We start from the raw sequence: 21,304 nt of genomic DNA on the forward strand, positions 1-21,304 counted from the left end.
ATTGTAAAAACTTTTAAATGAAAAGACCTATCTAATCAAATTAATTATTAGAAAAAACAATTAATAAAAGAAATAAAAATTAATTAAAAACCAAGAAATTCAATATCATTTATCTTTGTAAAACAAAAATAAAGAATATGTTTTAAGAAAGAAATTTATAATATTTTTTTAACAATAACTATGAAGTTTTAACATGCTATTTATAGAATTATATTCAAAATTCTATTCTGATTATAAAAACTTTTAAATGAAAAGACCAACCTAACTAAATTAATAAACATGAGGAAAATCAATTAACAAGAGAGACAGAAACTAGTTAAAGAGAGATTCCAATGTCGTATACGCCCAGGGAACGTGCTTTGACGGAATTTGGATGACATCTATTTTAAAATATGAACTCTTTATGCTTTCTCCTTGTGCAATGATTCTAAACTTTTGAGCGTCTACTAGCATAGCATAATAGCATAGCAAAGCAAAGCAGAGAGTAGGGCAAAATGGATGGTCTGGCCATAAAAGCTTTCATAAGTGTGGCGCTTGCGCTAGTCATAGCAGGATGGTCTGTTCGTCGGAAGTCTCTAAATCTGTCGGGTGGTTTTGCTGGATTTGTAGTAATGGCAGCAACTATAATGGCCTCCTACAGGTATCAATATCGCTTACACTTGTTAGCGAGATTCTTTTAGCTCATGCTAAAGTGGGCTCATGTTTTCGTGAAGGTTTGGAGCTCTTCTCCTCGCATTTTTCTTCACATCGTCAAAGCTCACAAAGTATGGTGCTGAAAGGAAGCGCAAAAGTGATGCTGAGTACAAAGAAGGAGGCCAACGGGATTGGTAATTTTTAACGTTTCAATGGATGCATTTCTCGTTTTTATTTTGTGAAATTTGGAGAATTTACGATTTCTCTGAAACCATTTGGGCTGAAATGTTGATGTTGCACAAAAGCTATTGATGTTATTTGGAACTGTATTATTCAAATATCGTTTAATGGAAACGGGTAGTATTACGCTGTAGGGCCAACCTGGAAAATGCAAAGAAGCCTTGCCGAAATTCATTTCTGGGTGTTCTTTTTCTTTTAGGGTCGTTGAACACTTTTTTGTTGGCAGAAGAAGATCACAACTCAATTATATATAATTGTGAAAAATTGTAGAAGAATCACAGCTTTTGGTGTATATAAAAATTCCTTTTCTGAAATAGAAAAACTAGAATGAATGAACGAAATGATTTCAACTACGTCAACAAGACCAAATGGACTATGAGATCACAAATTGCTGGTTGTCTCAAATGTTCAAAGATTAGGAGGACAAGTGGCATCTTTTAAAAGGCTGCTCTTTTTCTTGCTGATTTGAATCAGCAACTCTCCCAATCCTTGTTATTTGGAACTGTATTATTCAAATATCGTTTAATGGAAACGGGTAGTATTACGCTGTAGGGCCAACCTGGAAAATGCAAAGAAGCCTTGCCGAAATTCATTTCTGGGTGTTCTTTTTCTTTTAGGGTCGTTGAACACTTTTTTGTTGGCAGAAGAAGATCACAACTCAATTATATATAATTGTGAAAAATTGTAGAAGAACCACAGCTTTTGGTGTATATAAAAATTCCTTTTCTGAAATAGAAAAACTAGAATGAATGAACGAAATGATTTCAACTACGTCAACAAGACCAAATGGACTATGAGATCACAAATTGCTGGTTGTCTCAAATGTTCAAAGATTAGGAGGACAAGTGGCATCTTTTAAAAGGCTGCTCTTTTTCTTGCTGATTTGAATCAGCAACTCTCCCAATCCTTGAAAACGGTTTTCATATAATTCTACCATGTAATTAACTTTTAGTATTTCCTTGTATTTGGCTTAGATGTTTGTATATCTTGGACATTAAAGGATGAAACGTTCTTAGGTATATCTACAATAGTGAGTCCCAAACTTGGGGTATGAGATTTTTCAATTCTAATGGAGGTGAAAAGTAAGAAATACCTTTGTTCGAAGGTATTTTTTCGGTATTTTTTCGAATAGAGGTACCTTCATTTGATGGTGAGTCAAAAATCACTTTCGTTGAAAGATGTAAAATGTAAAAAAAACTTTCAAATGAAGTTAATTTTCATAAATAGAAAAATAAGGGCCTTCAATTTTTCCTTTTATGGGAATTACCATAAAAGGAATAGAAAGGGTTTTTCATTTATGGAAATTACCTTCGCTCAAAGGTTTTTAATTTTATTTTTTGTGAAAATGACATACTTTTGAATGAAGGTCCTTGAATACCTTTGAATGAAGGTCCTTGAATACCTTTGAATGAAGGTACTTTCGTTCAAAGGTCCATCAAATGAAGGCCTTAGAAGTGACCTTTCCATCTTAGGCCTCAGATTTTCTTCAATTGTTTTTTATTTGAATCTTGGGTTGGCCCAGCAAATAGAATGAATATGACAAGATAATTTGCTGGATCATAGCACTCAAAATAAGATTTCTGATGAGTAATTTTGAATATATTTAGATTGATTATTTTATTTATTTTCTATTTTCTAGCGAACATAGGTTTTTTAGCAATCGTGAAGGTCTGTTCCACACAAATGGATCAATAATAAAATAGATAATTTTTATTGAAAAAATTTGTGTGCTGTCCAAGGGGTTGAGCTTAATTGGTTAAAATGTTGGTTTTTCATTGAGGAAACCCAAGTTCAAATTTCCATAGGGACATCTAAAGTGGAATTCTAAGTTGTGACTCTTGGGCTTCCATAGTTGGCTTCTAATATGGATGTTGTTTTTAAATAAAGTGGATTTCTAAGTAGTGACTGTTGGTCTTCCATAGGTGATTTGTAGTGTGTTTGCTCATAAAGATTTTGTATTCGTTTCATGTTGATGCTTGTACGTGCAGAATATTTGTTAATGATATGCAATACATATAAAAAAAATCTGTGCACTAAGTATAGATGTTCTTATTTCAACAAAAAAGAAGTTAATTTGGATGCACACAAAATAATTTATAGTTAATCTCACTTCAAAAGATTATGAAAAATGCACTAGATATCGGTGTAACAAATCTATGTTTAAAAATTTATAATTATATCCTTTCTACTAATAAAGTTATGATTTACGGAAGTAACTTCACTTTCTAAAAATGCTGTTAACTATAAAAAATAAACTATTAAAAGTTCGTAAAAAAATCACAAATTATTTCCTAAAATTAAAAAAAATACATTTATAATCTATAGAAAAGATCTCAAAAATCACTAATTCTTATCATTTTAAAATTCTTAACGGTTTAGTTGCTATAGGTGTTAGAAAGTGGAAATATGATTCAAAATGTAGATTTCAGTGTCCTACTTGAGCCAAAAAGTGGGACACTGTTGTGGGATCACCCTCCTCCATTTCTACTCCCATATGGTACCAAAAAAAAAAGCCCTCTCCTCACACTCTTTAGGTGTTGTCCATTTGCTTGTCTTGCATCTAAGCCTATGGGATATAGTCCTTAGTTGAGCAATGTAGATCTTTTCCCTTCATTCAATTCAACCCTTATAATAATTTTTCACAATACTCATAAGTCGTTTGGATTGTATAATGTATTGTTGTCATTTCCTACTTGTTTTATTTCTCATCATCATTGGTCTAAACTTTTCATTCATGTATTTTTCAGCGTTGTTAAATTTTGAGCATTTGTTTAGGGGAATGTTCCAACTAATCTATTTTTGTATTTTTCAATGTTTCTAAATTTTAATTTTTTGTATGATGCCTTTAGTCATGAAAAGTTCCTCGCTCACAATAATAGTAGGAGGTGCATCTTTTCATTTTCATGCTCATACGACTATTTTGCATACCCCAACCATTGACTTGCTGATATGATGTTATGCTGTTCTCTATCTGTGTATTTTCTGTATGTAGCTCCCTCCAAAATCTCTTTGGTTCATGTTTGCCTAAGTAAATCAGCTCTGTCCTTCTAGTTCTTGTGTATTCTTTTGATTGGTGAGATCTAGTTCTTGTGTATTCTTTTTTTTGTTCTCACCAATCGCACATTATTTTTTTTGGTTTTCCTTTGTTCTTCCTGCTGGTTTCTTTAGTGATCTCTACATTGCCTTGCATTCTTCGTCATCCCACGGGTTTGTTGGGAAGCTATTTGTTTTACTCTTTTCAGGTTTAGCTCATTTGAATGTGTTTAGGTTTTCTTGAATGGTGTGCATTAGCTTCTTGCTCTTAGTAGAATCAGGAATTTATGCAAATGCTGGGAGGTCCCTTGCTTTCTTCTTCTTGTTTGTATTCAAGGCAGCCCTGAAGGCTTGCTGATTTTCTTCTATCAAGAGGATGTTTCCTTTGATTGGATGCTTATTTTGGTTGATCCAGTTGTAGTTGTCATGCTGTTTGTCTCCTTGTATTTGAAATTTTATAGAAACTGGTTTTTATACGATTTGGATTTCTTGGGTGCAAAATAGCATGCTGGTATGCTAATATTTCTGTCATTTTATGTGGTTCCTATACAAAAATACTATTTATTCTCATTTTGTTTTTCTATTTGATACTTCTACCCCATGCTTCCTCTAGTAACACCATTATATCCTTACATCCCTTGCCATTTTCTACCACTTTATTCCATATTGTTACCTTATGTGTAGCCTAAAATTCTGGTGTCTCGCACCCATTGTGCTCATGTGATTTTGTCCAAATGGTTATTTCCCTACCTTTGACTATGGGCCGTAACCCAGGTACTCTTCTCCAAGGATAACCTTGCTGTTCCAACTTAAAAACATAAGATGATTTTGGGCAGCCCATACTCTCTGCTTTTTCAGTTTTGTTGAGCTGTGATATAGGCTTTCCCATTGCTTGGTTATGCCCAGCTCCTCTCATTCCTTGCCACCTTCACCTACACCCATTCCTTAATTCTCTCTTCTAGTTGCAAAAAAGGTTTAAGTCTTAATTGAGGTAATAGTTCGAGTCTGTAAACATGATTCTATTTCTTATTACTTTCCCGATATCCACAAAGTTGACCATTGTGACCCAGATATGTTTATCCCTTCCTGTCTCTTGCCACTTGCTTGTTTGATGTGACCTTTCCGTTTTAACCAATCTGAAAGGAAATCCCTTGCTAGGCTTTTGTCTCCTCTCCTTCTCCATGGTTTTTCAGCCTTTAGATGATTATGATTGATAGTTTATTGTGCCATTCCTGTCCTATCATTTGACTCTTTTCTTGCTTCTCAATCAACTCCTGTTTGCTGAATGGTTCTTTTACTACCCGTGTCCATGCCTAAGCCTCTTCTAGTTTGTTTTGTAGCTCATTTTCTTGCACTTCCATGTTGTGGAGTACTTATTGAACTTATTTTATTTGCAGCAAATAGCATCGTTTGATTTTGGCCTTTTTCCCTTTTGCATTCTGCAGTAGCTATTGTAGTGGTTTTACAAATATTTACATTGATTGAACGATGCACAATTCATGCTAATGCTTGCCATATATGTCTTATTTTCTAGAGCAAGTCATGAAAGCGTAAGTAGACTGTATAGTTTCTTGAGTATCAGTTCCATTTTAAAATATACCTGATTTTTTAATATTTCCCCTGGATCGGGTCATTTGGTTGCTCTAAATAAATATAGAGCTGTTCAAGGCATGCAAGCCTCTTTAGGGGATACAGGTCCTATATTAAGGAAACCCCACTGGAGGGCATAGATCCTACATGTAAGGAAAAATGTTATAATCTTCAGAAAGCCTAATTTTCTTACACATCAAGTCAGCTTTTAATTAACCTATTTTTCATGGCCATGATATCACTACGGCCTTAGAGGTTATTATATGGACTTAGATGGTTCTTGGGAAATAAGCACACATGAAATAATTACAGATATAAGGCATCTTCAACGAATTCTTCATTGAATACAGATACTCAAGAAATTCTGAATATGCTACTATTATTGATATGTAATGCAAATCTTAAAGGATTCTAAGCCCTTTAATTGGTTTTTCTTCAGTACTTTTATTAAATGATGCTCTTACTGTGTCAGTGGTTGTTCTGGATATTGCAGTATAGGTTTGAATATTTCCCTTTCCCACTGGAATTAGTCGGACAGGTATTTGTATCTATATTTGAGATAGATCTGACATCGTTACAGATTTGAATGTGTCATATCTGATAACTTATGTTAGACTTATTGACTCTTAAAAGTTACCTTCTTGTACCTTGAACTTTTGATACATGGAACTTTTCACAGAAATTCTAACTGATTCATAATTTTATCAGCATTATTTCTTTCTGAGATGTTACTTTTTCCATAATACCTGCTACGATATTTGGACCCATCTTTTCTCCTCGTTATTTCAAAATACCATGCATTATGAAATGGATATTCGGTCTTGATGTCGATTAATTTTGCTTTTCACTCAGGTTGCAAGTGCTAATGAACAGTTTGATTGCCACAGCATTAGCATTAGGAGTTGCATATTTAACAGGCTGGAATGATATCTGTTTGGACTCAGAAAAAGCATCTTTGGTGACTGGTCTTATTGGAGGTATTCTTGGGCACTATGCATGCTGTAATGGTGACACCTGGTCTTCAGAAATTGGTGTTCTTAGTAGCAGTCAACCTCGGCTCATTACTACCTTTAAGGTATGATCATATTCTGTACTGTAAATACTAAATAGTTGAAGTTCAAACGGTTATTTTTTATTTTCAGATGAAGATAATATTTAGTATGTTAGATATCTATGTTAGGCCCAAGGGGGCAGAATATATAATATTATTATTGCATATAAATTGTACATTTCAAAGGACAATTTACATTCAAATTTATAGGCAGGGAAAACAGTTTTACTGTCATAACCATCTAAACTGAAAATAAATTACAAATATGTTAATCCATAATGATTAACTCATGAACATCCTTCCCCTAATCGGATGGGGTTATCATGACACCAAGAAGTATTTTGAACTGCCCAAACGTCTCTTGGCCAAGCATTTTGGTGAGAATACCTGCTGGTTGATCTGAAGCTTCTTTAAAAAGCCTGTTAATGTGACAGGTCTTAAATTTGTTTGAACTAAATTTGTTATCTTGGCAAGGTTCAAATTTTGATACCGATCTTGTTGCTTTGGTAGGTCTCAAATTATGATAATGAGCTTGTTGCTTTGACAGGTCCCAAATTTTGATAATGAGCCTGTTTGCTTTCACAATTCTCAATTTTGGACTTGTTTTATCTATGTTGAATCTGCATTATCCAATCATGAATGCAGCCACTCTATTTCCAATGCTATTATTTGAAAAAAATGACCAAACTTTAGTGGCTGATATAAGTAGTCATTAAGTATCAATCTAGGAGAACGTTGCATTGTCATTGAAAATGTTAATTTTAATGATCAGATTAGGAGAATGCAGATAGAAGATAATTAAATCAAATTTGTACAGCATGTTGAATACAATTTGGCCAACACACAGCCAGTTATAAGGCCACTAACAAGGCCGATCTGCAATCGTAGGAACAGTGCCGATTGATACTCTGTATTTACTGCCTTGATGAAGGTATAGAACTCGCCTAAGTCTGAATGCAAAGTGGAGGAGAGCAATTCGATTTGTGTCTATTCGATGTGTAGTGAATGTTCTTCAAACTGCTGTAGATATGTATTCGATCTGCTGAAGGTGTATACGGACTGCTGTAGATGTTTCGATCATCATGGAGAGAGGGAACCGATCTATGTATATACCCATCCCTGGGTGACTCTTCACCAAGGGTCGGTTCTATTCCAAGCAACACATTTTCCACCAAGGATCGGCTCCACTCCAAGCAACATGACTTTCACCAAGGGTGGCGGGCTTTAACAAATAGTTACGATTTATTGACAAAATGTTTTATTTAAATCACTAATATAAATATGCAAAGCCGATAGGCTAATTGCATATTTTGGTCATAGTCGGCTAAGGAGATTCCTGCCGCTATACTCAACAAGAGGGGATGTATTCACACAATGCCCCATTGCAAATGGGGACCCCTACTTTTTGCTTTCTAGGGTTAGTTTTCTTGGCTTAGTCTTTTAGGTTCGTGCTATTAATCTTTGCATTGGGGAGTTGCCAGAGAGCCCATTGGGATTGAATGGTTTCTTGAGTTGAGATGAATCAGTAGGTGGTCTCGATCAGGGTCTCTTTGAAGGCCTTCTCTAGGTCAGGCCTTGCTCTAGTTTTGGGGTCATGCCTTGATTGAGTTTGGGAGAGTCTTTGCATTATGTCTAGAACTTGAATGTAAATCTTAGTGTGGTCCTAGAAGTTTGAGTTAGAGTCAGTCAAGGATATGAATGAAGATGAAAGTTGTTGTCAAGAGCCCCCTTTTGGGTCTAAGTTGGTCATGAGTAAAGCGAGAATCAAGTCCAACTACGAGGGATGGAGGCAAATGAATCAAATCCTCTAGAGCCCTATCCATTATCTTCAAAGTACGCTTAAATTCTTGCTTCAAGCCCTTGACCCAGGCGAAGTTGACCTAAGCATGCTTTTGAAATATGTTTGAATGATTGTCAATGAGGAACTTAGAGGTTAAGAACCAAGTTCGCTTTGGTACGTTCCAAAGGTACAAGAGCGACTTTCTTGGTAGAGAATTTTTGTCCTCATTTGGATAGGAGACTTCATCCTAGAGCCTTGTTTGATACCAATTCCATTCATTTACCCTTCAAGGAGCAAAGAACATGAAGCTTGAGTGTGAAAACTTGGAGGAAAGTGGAAAATTTGAGCTAGATTGTGAATTTTGCTCCTGACCCTTCCAGAGGTATAGGAGCGACATCTTCCTAGGCTCCTTTTGCTCTCCTAATTTGGATGAAATCTCACTTTCAAGGTTTGAATTGGAAGGAGATCAACCTAAGCGCACCTTTGAGTATGAATTAGAGCCACCCTAGACTTGAGAGTTTGAGAGGAAATTGGGGAATTTAACAGCAAGCATGAATTTCGCTCCCGACCCTTCCAAAGGTACAAGGGCGAACTCTCCTAAAAACCTCCCTTCTTCCCTCTAATTTGGATCAATTTGGTGTTCTTAAGCTTTGATTGAAGAGAGGATGATTTGTTCATGCCTTTGAAGTATATTTAAAACAAGTTAAAGGATGAACCATGGAGGATTTGAGCTTTGAAGCAAAATTTGCTCCTAACCCTTCCAAGGGTACGAGAGCAAATTCCTTAGAATCACCTATTTGCTCCTAGCTTGGATTGAGATCTTTGTTCCTATGGCATGATTGGAAGAGAAGTTGATTTGTACGTGCGTTGGAAGTAAATTGCAGCATGATAGAATGAGGAAAATGAGAGGAATTTGAGCCCTAAAGCCAAATTCGCTCCCGACCCTTCCAAGGGTTCAGGAGCGAATTCCTTAAAATCCTCTTTTATGCCTAAGTTTAGACCACAAACCTTGATGCCATGGCATGAGTGAGCAAGGAAAGCAATACTAATGCCTTGAGAATGAATTGAAACCTAGTTGAATGCGCTTGAACCTTGAAAAGATTGAGAATTTGAGCTTAAAGGTCAAATTCGCTCCTGACCCTTCCAATGGGACAGGAGCGAATTCTCCTAGAAACACTCTCTAGGTCTTAGCTTGGACCACTACCCTTGCTTCCCAATCATGATTGAGGAGAGGATGATCTATCTAGGCCTTGTGAATGAGTTGAAACAAGTTTGAATATCAAAACACGAGGAATTTGAGCCAAGAAGCAAAAATCACTCCTGACCCTTTTAAAGGTACAGGAACGAACTTTCTAAGTATCTTGTACCTCTCAAAGGTACCTAAGCGAGATTGTCAAGAGGTGCTTTTGATCCAACGTTTTGAACAAGGCGCCCCCCTAAGGTGATTTGTTAGCATGTTCTAAGGCCCAGGCAATGTGAGTGAAGGTAAAGTTTGATCATTTGATAAATATTCAAGCCTAATACTCCTAATTCGCTCCTGACCCTTCCAAGGGTACAGGAGCGAAATCCTTGGAAAAGCCTAATTTCTCATCAAAAGCATTGAATGGACATCGCTTTGAGCAATAATGGAAGCTAATCCACTTGATTATGATGGAAGAAGTATTCAAAACTTGAGTTCAAAGTGAAGTAATAAAGAATGGTGAACAAATTGAATGGAAGGAAGCATTTCGCTCCTGACCCTCTCTAAGGTACATAAGCGGAATCCTCAAAAGGCCTTAATTACTCACTCAAACAATTAAATGGATCCTATCATGAGCTAGGTTGAAGGCAAACAAACTTGATCAAGGTGGAAGAGGGACCCAAAAGCTAAGTATAAGAGCAAAGTTGAAGGAATATGAAGTGTTTGAATCAAAAAGAAGAATTTCGCTCCTGATCCTTCCAAAGGTACAAGAGCGAAATCCTTGAAGGGACCCCTCATTTCGCTAAGGTACTAAAAGGATCTTGTTTTGAGCAATGTTAAAGTGCAAATTGATTTGAGTGCGATGAGGAGTGAAGTGAAAAATCAAGTCTAAGATAAAGCTAAGTGAAAAGAAGTATGAATTGAGCCTAAAGGAGCAAATTCACTCCTGACCCTTCCAAAGGGTCTAGAGCGAACTTCTTCAAGAGACCTTGTACCTTGCTCAAATCCTTGAACCAACCTATTCCTAAGCAATTTTAAAGGCAAATGACTTGATTTTGATGAGGAAAAGGTTGAGAGATGAAGTTCTATGAAGGAAGAATTGAGCAAAATGCCAAATTCGCTGCTGACCCTTCCAAAGGGTCCAGTGCGAATTTTCTTAGAGGGTCATGTACCTTCCAAAGGTACCCAAGCGAAATCTCTTCTAGGCCTTCCTGGGGGTCAAAATGATGATATCTTCATATGAAAGAATTGGAATCTAAGACTAAAATGATGAAAAGAAGGCAATAAGTGAATTTAGCTAGTAAAGAAGTTATTTCGCTCATGTACCTCTCAAAGGGTCCAAAGCGAATTCCTCGAGGTTTGTACCTTGCCCAAGGTCCAAAGCGAAATCCTTCTTTTAGGCCTTTTTGGGGGTTGAATAAATGATGTCTTCAGGAGAGAGGGATTGAAAGGTGAAGATCAATGCAAATTGAAGTAAGATGAGAGTATGAATTGAGCCAAGAGGCTAATTCGCTCATGTACCTCTCAGTCTCAGAGGGACAAGAGCGAATTACACTAGGGGTCATGTACCTTCCAAGGGTACACAAGCAAATTTGCCAAGAGTTGCTCCTTGACCCCAAAATTTGAGAAAGGAAACCTTTAAGATGCTTTCTTAGCATGCCTCAAGGCTAGAGCAACGTGGATAAAGGTAAAGTGAGAGCGTTTGATTCAAGTCCAAGCCTAACCCTCTAATTGGCTCATGTCCCTTCCAAAGGTAAAACAGTGAATTGTTTACTAAAGTGTGCCCTTTCCTCCCAACTTGAAGCAAAATTGATTTAAACGGCCTCTTGTTGATGGTTTGAAGGGAGAAATGCCATGTTAGAATGAATATATCATGTGTACTTAATCATCTTTTGATTGTTTTGCAGATCAAGAAGGCCAGGATAAAGGAAGAATGGACATAGACAAACCAGGACGCCATTAGGAAGCTTCATCATCCTCAAGGGCACCTTAAGCGCATAAAAGAAGACTCAAAGTGCTACTAAGATCAAGGGACTTCAAGTTTTAAGAGCTATTCTCAAGGAGATCACAGGACATCAGGAAAAAGATCATACAAACATTTCAAAGAGAGATATGCTACCAGAGAAGAACGAAAGACTTGACAGTGAAGAAGCCTCATCAAACACAAGAGAGTCAAGGAGAGGTACACTATTACATCAAGGAGGATCAGCCAAGGTCATGGCCAAGGTACGTTGAACAAGATCAAAGAAGCAAATAGTTCCAGAAGAGTTAATCAAAGTTAGCTTCTCATCATCACCACATTGAGTATCAAAAGAGATACAACATTCCTTGATTAAGCAAGTGTAGGATAAGGTGGCATCCCAATCACTATTCCTCCAATCAGAAGGCTCCACATCAGCATGTCCAGATTCGATGAACCACGCCTACACATGGAGACACAAACTCCACTGTACCTACCCTTGTTTCCTATTGGTTCACAAACATTGAATGTAATTTTCTCATTGGCTAAAGGAGTTTGTTGTAACAAATGCTAATTAGGGTTTTCATCTTGTAATCCTAACCATTGATTGTAAATCAATCTGAGCCATTGAAATGTAAAGAGCTCTTTATATAAAGCTCTGGCTCTTCATTTGTAAGGGGTTAATAGTGAATAGTTTGTGAATAGGATAGAATAATAGAAGCTTAGATAGTAATTAGAATAGAGTAGGAAGAGAAGGCAAGAAATTGTTGCCTTGGTTGTAAAAGACTCCATTTTTATTGACGATATAGTGAAATATGTCGTTTCTTTGCAATGTGCATGGTTTCTTGTTGAATCTTCATATTAGATGGTAAATGATTAGATTGAATGGAGAAAGTTGTTGAATGCACTCGTGTGGAATCTGCCTAGTCCATACCACTAGCCTCTTACTGATTGTAAGCGCGCCCTGCGTGGTCAACTGGCATTGAATGAGCTTAACTTCAAATTGTTATGCATCCATTGTTTATGCATTAACTTGAATGGTGATCAGTGTTTGATGGTGATGATTTGATCATCTTCAAAATTTCCTTAGAAGATTGCACTGAGCTGGTGTTGAATTGTTCAGTTTGATGGTGAGACCTAGCCCAGTAGGACTCCACCTAGTCATTCATATATCTTCTTGCATTCTAGTTCTTAGAGTAGATTTCCTGAACCCTCAATCTTTTGCTCTTTTTTTATCTCCCAGCTAGTAGATAGGACTCAAGTTCCAACATATCAAAGCATTTAGGCAATCGAATGTAAGTCCCCTTGTGATTCCAGCATAATCACATCACACCAACAAAGTTTATCCACACGTAGAGACCCTACATACCAGAACCTTGGAGTTATTTCGATTGATCCTTAGGCAAATCTTCATCATACGAATAACTTTGTTTAAGAGAGGATAAGATACCTTGGTATTTTATTTTGTGTTCACATGTGCATAAAAAACACATCAACAGGTAGGAATCCTTCTTGATAACTATGTCATAGACTGACATTCACCATGGCTACTCCCAGAGGGTGAAACGGAGTTCATCACGGAGGCACTCAACGTGATGACATCCTTCATGGCTACTCCCATGTATGAAAATGTACACAAGTGTTCATCATGGAGTCACTCAACGTGATGTCGTCATCTCATCATGACGTTCACCATAGCTACTCCCAGAGGTTGAATAAACACAAGTGCTAAGTCATGGAGTCTCTCAACATGACATCCACCATGGCTACTCCCAGAGGGTGGATAACAAAAGTGCTAAGTCATGGAGTCTCTCAACATGACATCCACCATGGCTACTCCCAGAGGGTGGAACCAGGGCTTTCACCTCAAATTTCTCTCTCATAGAGAAGAATGCATTAACAAGGGCTTGCACCTCAAACTTCCCTCACAGAGAAGAATGCATTAAGGTACATCTCATGAAATCATTGATGTTGAGACTCCCTCTCAACAAGGGCTTCATTCTGTTGGCATTTGTGGCATTTTGCATATAGATTGCATTAATGATATGTTGTCATTGATGTCAATTGAACCGGTAATGGTATTTATGTTATTGTTGATATAGTTGTTTTTGATATTGGCTAGTAACCGGTAAGAAGAGATTTGTGGAAGATGTTGTAAACCGGTATGTTAAGTTTGTGGGTTGAATCGGTAAACCGGTGTAAAGGGTTAAACCTTTCTATGCAATGTAACCGGTAAACCCTATCAATTGTTAAACCCTAACCGATCAAGTTTGTTGGTTTATTATTTGATGAGCGGTAATGATGGAGACACGTGTGATCATTGTACGAGGATAAGTTCAAATTGTTCTGGCGTGTTTGTTTATTGTCTAGAGAAGGAGCAAAGTGGATTGCATCTAATGCACAACGCATGATGAGTTACAAAGTTTGATGGAGCGGTGATCATGGAGCAGTTGGAATTTTCTTGAAGAATGTGAAGAGATTGTTATGATTTCTAACGGTCAAGATTGTACCGACTTGTTTGTAATCTCGATGATGAGAATTAGGTTTTTGTTGTGTTACCGACCTAATTGATTTGTATTTAAGGTCGATGAAGTTGCTTGTAAAAGTTGTTGGCAAGATTGGCATAAACTTGTTGAGTGTGTAGTTGCCTAACCGGTGAATGGATTTGCACTTTGAGTAAGGCAGATTGAAGCTTAAAAGGATCTGATCAAGCAAATGTAGTGCTATTCAGACAGATCAAGAAAACCTGTTGTTTTCTAACAATTACAGCAGAAGTGAAATCCCTTAACCAGGTAAGCTCTAACAAGCTTGGTTACTTATCCTCTAACAAGGTGGTCCATTAGCTTGGATTCCTAAATTCTCCAGCGAGGTTACTCCTAACAGGGTATTGTGCTTTTCATCAAGGCATATTTGTAAATCCTTTAACCGGGTGATTCCTAATCGGAATTAGTTCTTAACATGATTTATTGTAAAGCTTTAATAGGCTTGGCTCCTAACAGGGCGAACTTCAAAAGAGTTCAGATAGCTATCCTTGTGAGTCTCATCTCACCGTGGTTTTTACCTATTTGGGTTTTCCACGTACAAACATTTGTGTCAAGTGATGAATGTTTGCCCTCTCGGGTGAATAACTTAAAGTACACAGATAAAGCACGTAATGCAGAATAATAATGCCATAGATATTAGGTCAATTATAAGAGATGTTATTCCATTCATAATTGTTTTCCCCCAAGTTACATTCGGAAGTATATAAAGATACCAAGGGGGTGCGAGCGCCAACCGTCGCATCGCAACTGCCACCCCTCGGTTGCCAACTAACCAATACAATTACAACTTAATTAACTAGTTTTATTTTCGTGTACAATATTGCCGCCAACATCATCCCCCCCAAAAGAAAAGAAGTCATCTCCGGACGACTTAATACAAAATAGAGATGACATTAAACAAAACTGCTGACGCTAGTTGAGCCCGGAACTTATACACCTGCTGCGTCCTCACCTGAAAACCCTTTTCTGCTACCATCCGATGCTCAAGTGCGGATTTCACCACTAGTGCTTCCTTTGGCATCACAATCCTCCTGTGCCTAAACCAAACTTGTCTGCAAAACATGTTTTTCAGTCTCAGCCTCCACCAGTTGCTACTCAAATGATACTGTCTCCCTAGCCAATTTGTCCTCGATAGCCACTCGCGCTGCCCTCTCGGCATCCAACTCTTGGGTACGCCGAGCTAAGTCTCACGCTAGTACTGCCTCCAACCTGGTGGTCAGCTCCTCCCGAGCCCTCTGTGCATCCACCAAGGTAACCTGACGTCTAGCCGAGACATACTTCGAGTTCCTCAAAGTGTACCATTCATGCCTGGAAGTGGCCACAACCTTCGGGCACAAAGGCTAGGAGACGCCTCAAATCCTCCATCACACTCCACAAAGGCTAATAACTGAACTGAATAACTATCTGGTTTTGTATGACTTCGTGTTCTTGCAATGCCTTCCCTCAAACTCTGTTTGTTCGCAACCTCCAAATCCGTCTCCCTCTACGGCTTATGGCTTCCCTGCCAATGCTTAGTTGTAGGCTTCTTTCTCACAGTATGGGACAACCCAACATTTACTGTGCCTTCTCTGATGCCCTTCGCCCAACTCAAAAAGTTACTGTAGCTCAAAAATAAACTGGGGGTCTGGGGGCAATGCCCCCAGCGGGGTTGAGGGGCAGCGCCCTAGCGGGTTCGAGGGGCAGCGCCCCTTGCGGGGTCCGGGGACAGTGCCTCAGGTGCGGCGGGGTCGAGGGGCAATGCTCCCGCCGCCAACACCTATTTACTACCTTCAGAACCACACGAAAGTCCATGGCGCACATCATTTCTGTGATATTTTATGATGTCAAAACCCTTCTTCTCCACTCTAATATTTTCAGTGTCCTGGCTCTAGATGTCATCAAATAATTTTTCAATTTGGTCGTCGTCGTTTTTTTTTTTTTTTTTTTTTTTGTCCACTGTAATGTCCTCGATGGCACCCCAGCCATACAACCTCCCCGTACGGTCAACAACAACACTGACACCTCCAATCGTGCGGCCACCTTCCCGTGCGGTCAACACCCCTCCACCGTGCGACTTTGTTTGTTTGTGCGGTGCTGCGTTTATGTCTCCACGCTCCGCGCCTTTATTCCTTGCGGCAGCGGTGGTTTCCACCGCACGGTGGTCCCACCGTCGGTGTTGCCATCGTACGATGGTTCCACCGCCGGTGTTGCCACCACACGGTGGTGCTACCGTATGATGGTTCCACTGCACGGTGGTTCCACCATCGGTGTTGCCATCGCACGGTGGTGCTACCGTATGGTGGTTCCACCGTCGGTTTTGCCACTGCACGGTGGTGCTACCGTATGGTGGTTCCACCATGGCTTTCTTCTCTCTCTCTCTCTCTCTCTCTCTTTTTAAAGCCGTACGGTCAACTGCCGTACGGACCCGTAGGACCGTTTTTTTTTTTTTTTTCAATTTCCTAATTTAGTTGTCTAGAGAGTCTTCGGCTCGGGTCCCCTGTCTTTGGGATCGCCCTTCATCCTTCTCGGTTTTCCTCGCCCAAGAACCTCCTGTGTTGGTCCCGTGCCTCTCAAGTCGCCTGCCCGGCCTCTCGAGTCCCCTTCCATCCTATCGGGTTCCCCTTCGGACTCTCGGGTGTCCTTCCGGCCTCTCGGGTCCCCTGCGCGCTTCTTGTGGTAGGGTTTCAATTTGGACCCGTTTGTGGCAAGTCTATTTTCAATGGCCATCCGAAGACCTGGAACCACAAATTCTATAGGGACCACGGTCTCCTTCCCGTACATAAGAAGAAGAAGAATAATAAAGATTTTGAAGGCTGCGGCCTTCCACACAGGATTCCAATTGTTGCCGACACAAATGATCTTGGGATTATCTACGTCACCGAGGTTTGGGGCGTCTCCCTTCCAATATTCTCTGTATTCTGGCAAGTACACCTCCTCTATTACTTGCTCTGGTTCCTCTACTTCGAGCTGGTAGCTCTGGAACGTTTCATAATCCTCCATCTGCCAGTGGAAGAGCCCGTTCAATGACCCTGTCTCATCCTCAGAGCACTCTGCTAGTTTGAGAATCCCTTCGTCGTTGGCTCCCTGCAGCTCCGTCCCTCGGGTCGCCTTTTCCTTCACCCTCCGATTCCGAAGATGATGCTAGTTCCTCGTCAACAACCTGGGTCCTCAGATCAATGGTGTACTTCCGCCCCCCTTTCTCCATAGAAAGGGTGTTCTTTTTCTAGTCGTGGTTCACCTTTGCTGTAACCAGCCACCCTCTGCCTAAGATGGCGTCGTACCCCTTCTTCTTGAGTGGGATTACCACAAAATCTAGTATGAAAGGTTGCGTGCTGATGGTGACCGGCTGGGCCATCAGGGTGTCGAGTGGCTTGATGTCGTGTTGGTCTGCACCTACCAAGTTGAACGTGGGTGGCCATAGTGTTGGCTTCCCCAGCTTCTTCCACGTATCCTCTGGCAGTACATTCACCCCCGAACCTCCGTCCACGATGGTGTCTTTGAGGATAGCCCCGAGAATTCCCATCTCTACTACAGCAGGATGCCGACCACTATTTAAGGCCAATAACATTGGGTCAGCCAAGGGGCTGATCGGAACTTCCGCCCGTGTGGCACGCAAAGGTGCCTGCGCAGTGGTTTGTATGGAACTAAAAATGGCGGTTCTTAACTGTGGCATTGTTTCTAGAAGGTCCTTTACCCTTATAGGTACTTCCATCTGCAGTACTTGCCCAATGATGTTATTTTCCGCTTCCGTACGGGATGATGTACTCGCCACCTCGTTGTCCCGTCGTTCGACCGTCATCTCGCATTCAATATTGGCCTTTGCCTCCCGTAATCTCTCCTTCTCCGTACGGGGGTCGGGATAAGTGGCCTTTTTCATCTGGGCGCGGGTGATCGCCAATACTTCTTTCTCACCAGTCTTCTCAGCCTTCTCAATGTTGAGGAGATTAACCCCTGCCTTTGGGCAATTTGCATCCTCATGGTCGCCTGGCCCACACCATCGGCAGAGGTGCTGAGGGGTGGCTTCCTTCGTGCAATCACGGGCGAAGTGCCCCCATTGATTACAGGCCCTACATTGGATAATTGGCCGGCCCTTGGCGTCATACTGGATACGGCTTCCGTTATTGTTATTGTTGCTATTCCTTCGGTTGCCGCGTTTGTTCTCCCGGTAACCTCCAGATGATGCTGTTGTGTTGGTTTGCTGGGCCGTACCCCCTGGTGCGGATGTTGTGGCTTGCTTCGTGAACAACACTTGGCTCATTTGCATGCCTCGGGTTTTCATGTTGTATGGGCATTCCTTGATGGAGTGTCCCATCACTTGGCAAATCTCGTAGAATGCTTTCTTTGGGCAAGTACCCTTTGTATGCCCCTCCTCTTTGCACTCAGTGCACCATATGTCCCCTTCAGTCCGACCGGTGCTTCTCATTGTTTTGAACTCCCTCCTCATTCGCTCCATGTCTTTCTGGAGCACTTGCACCCGCTTGCCAGCCTCGCCATCGCTGTTGCTTTCCTGTGAAGAGTCATCCTCCTCGAACGAGCTATCCTTCTTTTTTTTCTTCGATGTCTTTGTCTCGCTCTCGAGATCCATCGCTCTATTGTATGCGTCTTCGTACGACGTCGGTGGGACAATTTTCATCTTCTTTCGGAGGGAGTGTTTCAATCCCTCCACAAACCATCTCTTTTTCAACCCATCCGCTAGTTGACTCTCCATTTTTCCCAATAGTTCCTTCAGTCGCCGACTATAGGCTCGGACAGTCTCGTTCTTGTTTTGCTTTGTTCCATAGATTTCGGCGACTATTTCGTTGTCATCTCTCAGGAGGCGAAACTCTATCCCAAACTCCTCCTTCAGGTCAGGCCATGTGCCGACTTTGGCCTTATCCATATCTAAGTACCAGTCTATGGCCACTCCCCTCAAGGTTGCTGGGAATTGTGTTACCCATTCATCTTGATCGGTAACACCGTTTGCTGACCATATGGTTTCGCACGTTCGACAATGGCGAACGGGATCTTCCTTCCCGTCGCTGTTGAACTTCGACAACTTCTGTTTACTGGCCATCCCACCGCTCGGTCGCGCTCCTTTGGTGCCTTGTGTGCTTGTACCTGGTGATCCTCTGCCTCCACCTCCTACACGTGACCCTCCCCTCGTGGGTCCTCCAAAGAAGGTTGTTGACCCCGAACCAAACAAATTGCCTCTTGTACGGTACCCTTGTGCTCCCTCGGCACCGTCGGCCGTACTGTCACCTTCGGTCCTCGCCCTCCAGTTGTCCTCCGAAATGGACAAATTCTTTAGTAGGTAATTGGTAGCGTCGATCAAGTTTAGATTTCGCCTTGTTTGTTCCACCAACTCTTCGCGACTTCTTACCCTACGGTGGTGGTATTCAGGCGAACTGTAGAGTTCGCCTTCGACACCCTCCGTGACTCCTAGGTTCCCTTCGGGCAACCCTACGACAGTGTAGAGAGTGTACTTCTCTCCGTCTATCTCTGCCTCTGCAACCTCCGTGACACCTCCTGGGTTCCCTTCGAGCAACCCCTCGGTCGGTCGTCCCTCGGCAAGCTGCCTTAGCCTACACCTTCATTCTATTTGCTGTCTAAGATTCAATGCTCTTTGTGCCACTTCCCATTCGTCACTTCGTATCTTTTTATTTTTGTCTTTATTTAGTATATTGGGCATAAATCACTTCCGTACATAGCAAGCACACGCCATGTACACAAAAAATACTTTTATTATTTTTCCTTTCAGCCACAATTTATCTCAACATTGTGTCGGGATTATTACAGGGTTCAATTTCCCCTTCGTTGATTGTTCCGTGGGCGCGTCGTTGGCCTCTGGGTTCATCTCACCGACGGGTAGGCCCATCGTGTCCCTGCGCCATCCGCGTCTTCCGTTCCCGAGTACGTCTAGGCAACGACGCCAAATGTTTGCCCTCTCGGGTGAATAACTTAAAGTACACAGATAAAGCACGTAATGCAGAATAATAATGCCATAGATATCAGGTCAATTATAAGAGATGTCATTCCATTCATAATCGTTTTCCCCCAAGTTACATTCGGAAGTATATAAAGATACTGAGGGGGTGCGAGCGCCAACCGTCGCACCGCAACTGCCACCCCTCGGTTGCCAACTAACCAATACAATTACAACTTAATTAACTAGTTTTATTTCCGTGTACAATATTGCCGCCAACAGTGAATGCTTTTGTGGTTATGATCTTATTTGTTGATTTGATTAATTTCTGATAAGGCATGATAACTAGAAGTATTGAGAGATGAATATGATTGAGATATGACTAAGCATTATTGATGTTTACAAGATTGGAGTTGTTTACTGTTAAGTTGTCATAACAGTCAAACCGGTTGATGTCAGGTATTCTTATGAATATTGATCTTGACTGAGATATGTTTACTTTGTGTGGTTGAATTTGAGTTTGGGAACTTTGTATCAGTTTCTCAGTATACTGATTCACCCCCCCCCCTCTCAGTATTCTATCGGATACTTATTGTTTCATCATACCATCACATTCTCCACAACTCCAAGCTTGTCTCGAAAATGCACAAAATTCACTTTGGCAAGAGGCTTGGTGAGAATGTCAATCGTCTATTCATCAGTACAAATGTATCTCAACTGAATAGCTTTCCTCTGTACCATATCTCTGATGTAATGTTATTGAATCTCAACGTGTTTTGTTATGTCATGGAACACTGGATTGACAGATAGCTTCACATAGCTTTAATTGTTACAATGAATGATAGTTGGCTCCAATGATTGTCCAAACAGTCCCGCAAGAAGCTTTCGAAGCCACACTGCTTCTCGAGTTTCTACACATGCTGCAATATATTATGCCTCAGTTGTGCTTAGTGCCACTGAAAACTGCTTCCTGCTACACCAAGAAATCATAGCAAATTCCAAACTGAAGCAACAACCAGAGGTGCTCTTCCGATCAGTAACACGCCCTGCCCAATTAGAATCAGAATAGCCTTGTAGATTTAGGTCCACACTAGAAGAATATTTCAAGCCATATCCAACTGTGCCACACAAGTATCTCAAGATATGCTTGGCTGCAACTAGATGTATCTGCCTGGGTTCACACATGAATTGACTAAGTGCACTCACTGCATAGCAAATATCTGGTCTAGTGTTAACTAGATACATCAAAGATCCAATCAACTATCTCTACATAGTAATCAACTGTCTCTACATAGTAGGATCCATAAGATCTGAACTAGCTACAGATTCACTCAATTTCTTCAAGTTAGTTTCCATTGGTGTAGACATAGACTTGCAATTTAACATTCCAAATCTCTTCAGGATATCTATGTT

At 40.5% G+C, this 21,304-nt stretch overlaps 1 protein-coding gene across 1 annotated transcript in view; it reads left to right on the forward strand.

The window, feature by feature from the left end:
- Nucleotides 1-368: 368 nt before the first annotated feature.
- Nucleotides 369-21,304, forward strand: part of LOC131078013 (protein PGR) — a 77,919-nt gene continuing 56,983 nt past the window's right edge. The window contains exons 1-3 of the mRNA XM_058015640.2: nucleotides 369-640; nucleotides 714-827; nucleotides 6,349-6,571. Coding sequence (XP_057871623.1) covers nucleotides 495-640; nucleotides 714-827; nucleotides 6,349-6,571 — 483 coding nt within the window. The 5' untranslated portion in view covers nucleotides 369-494. The remainder of the gene's footprint in view (nucleotides 641-713; nucleotides 828-6,348; nucleotides 6,572-21,304) is intronic.

Source organism: Cryptomeria japonica, chromosome 5 (genome assembly GCF_030272615.1).
Source record: "Cryptomeria japonica chromosome 5, Sugi_1.0, whole genome shotgun sequence".
Lineage (NCBI taxonomy): Eukaryota > Viridiplantae > Streptophyta > Pinopsida > Cupressales > Cupressaceae > Cryptomeria > Cryptomeria japonica.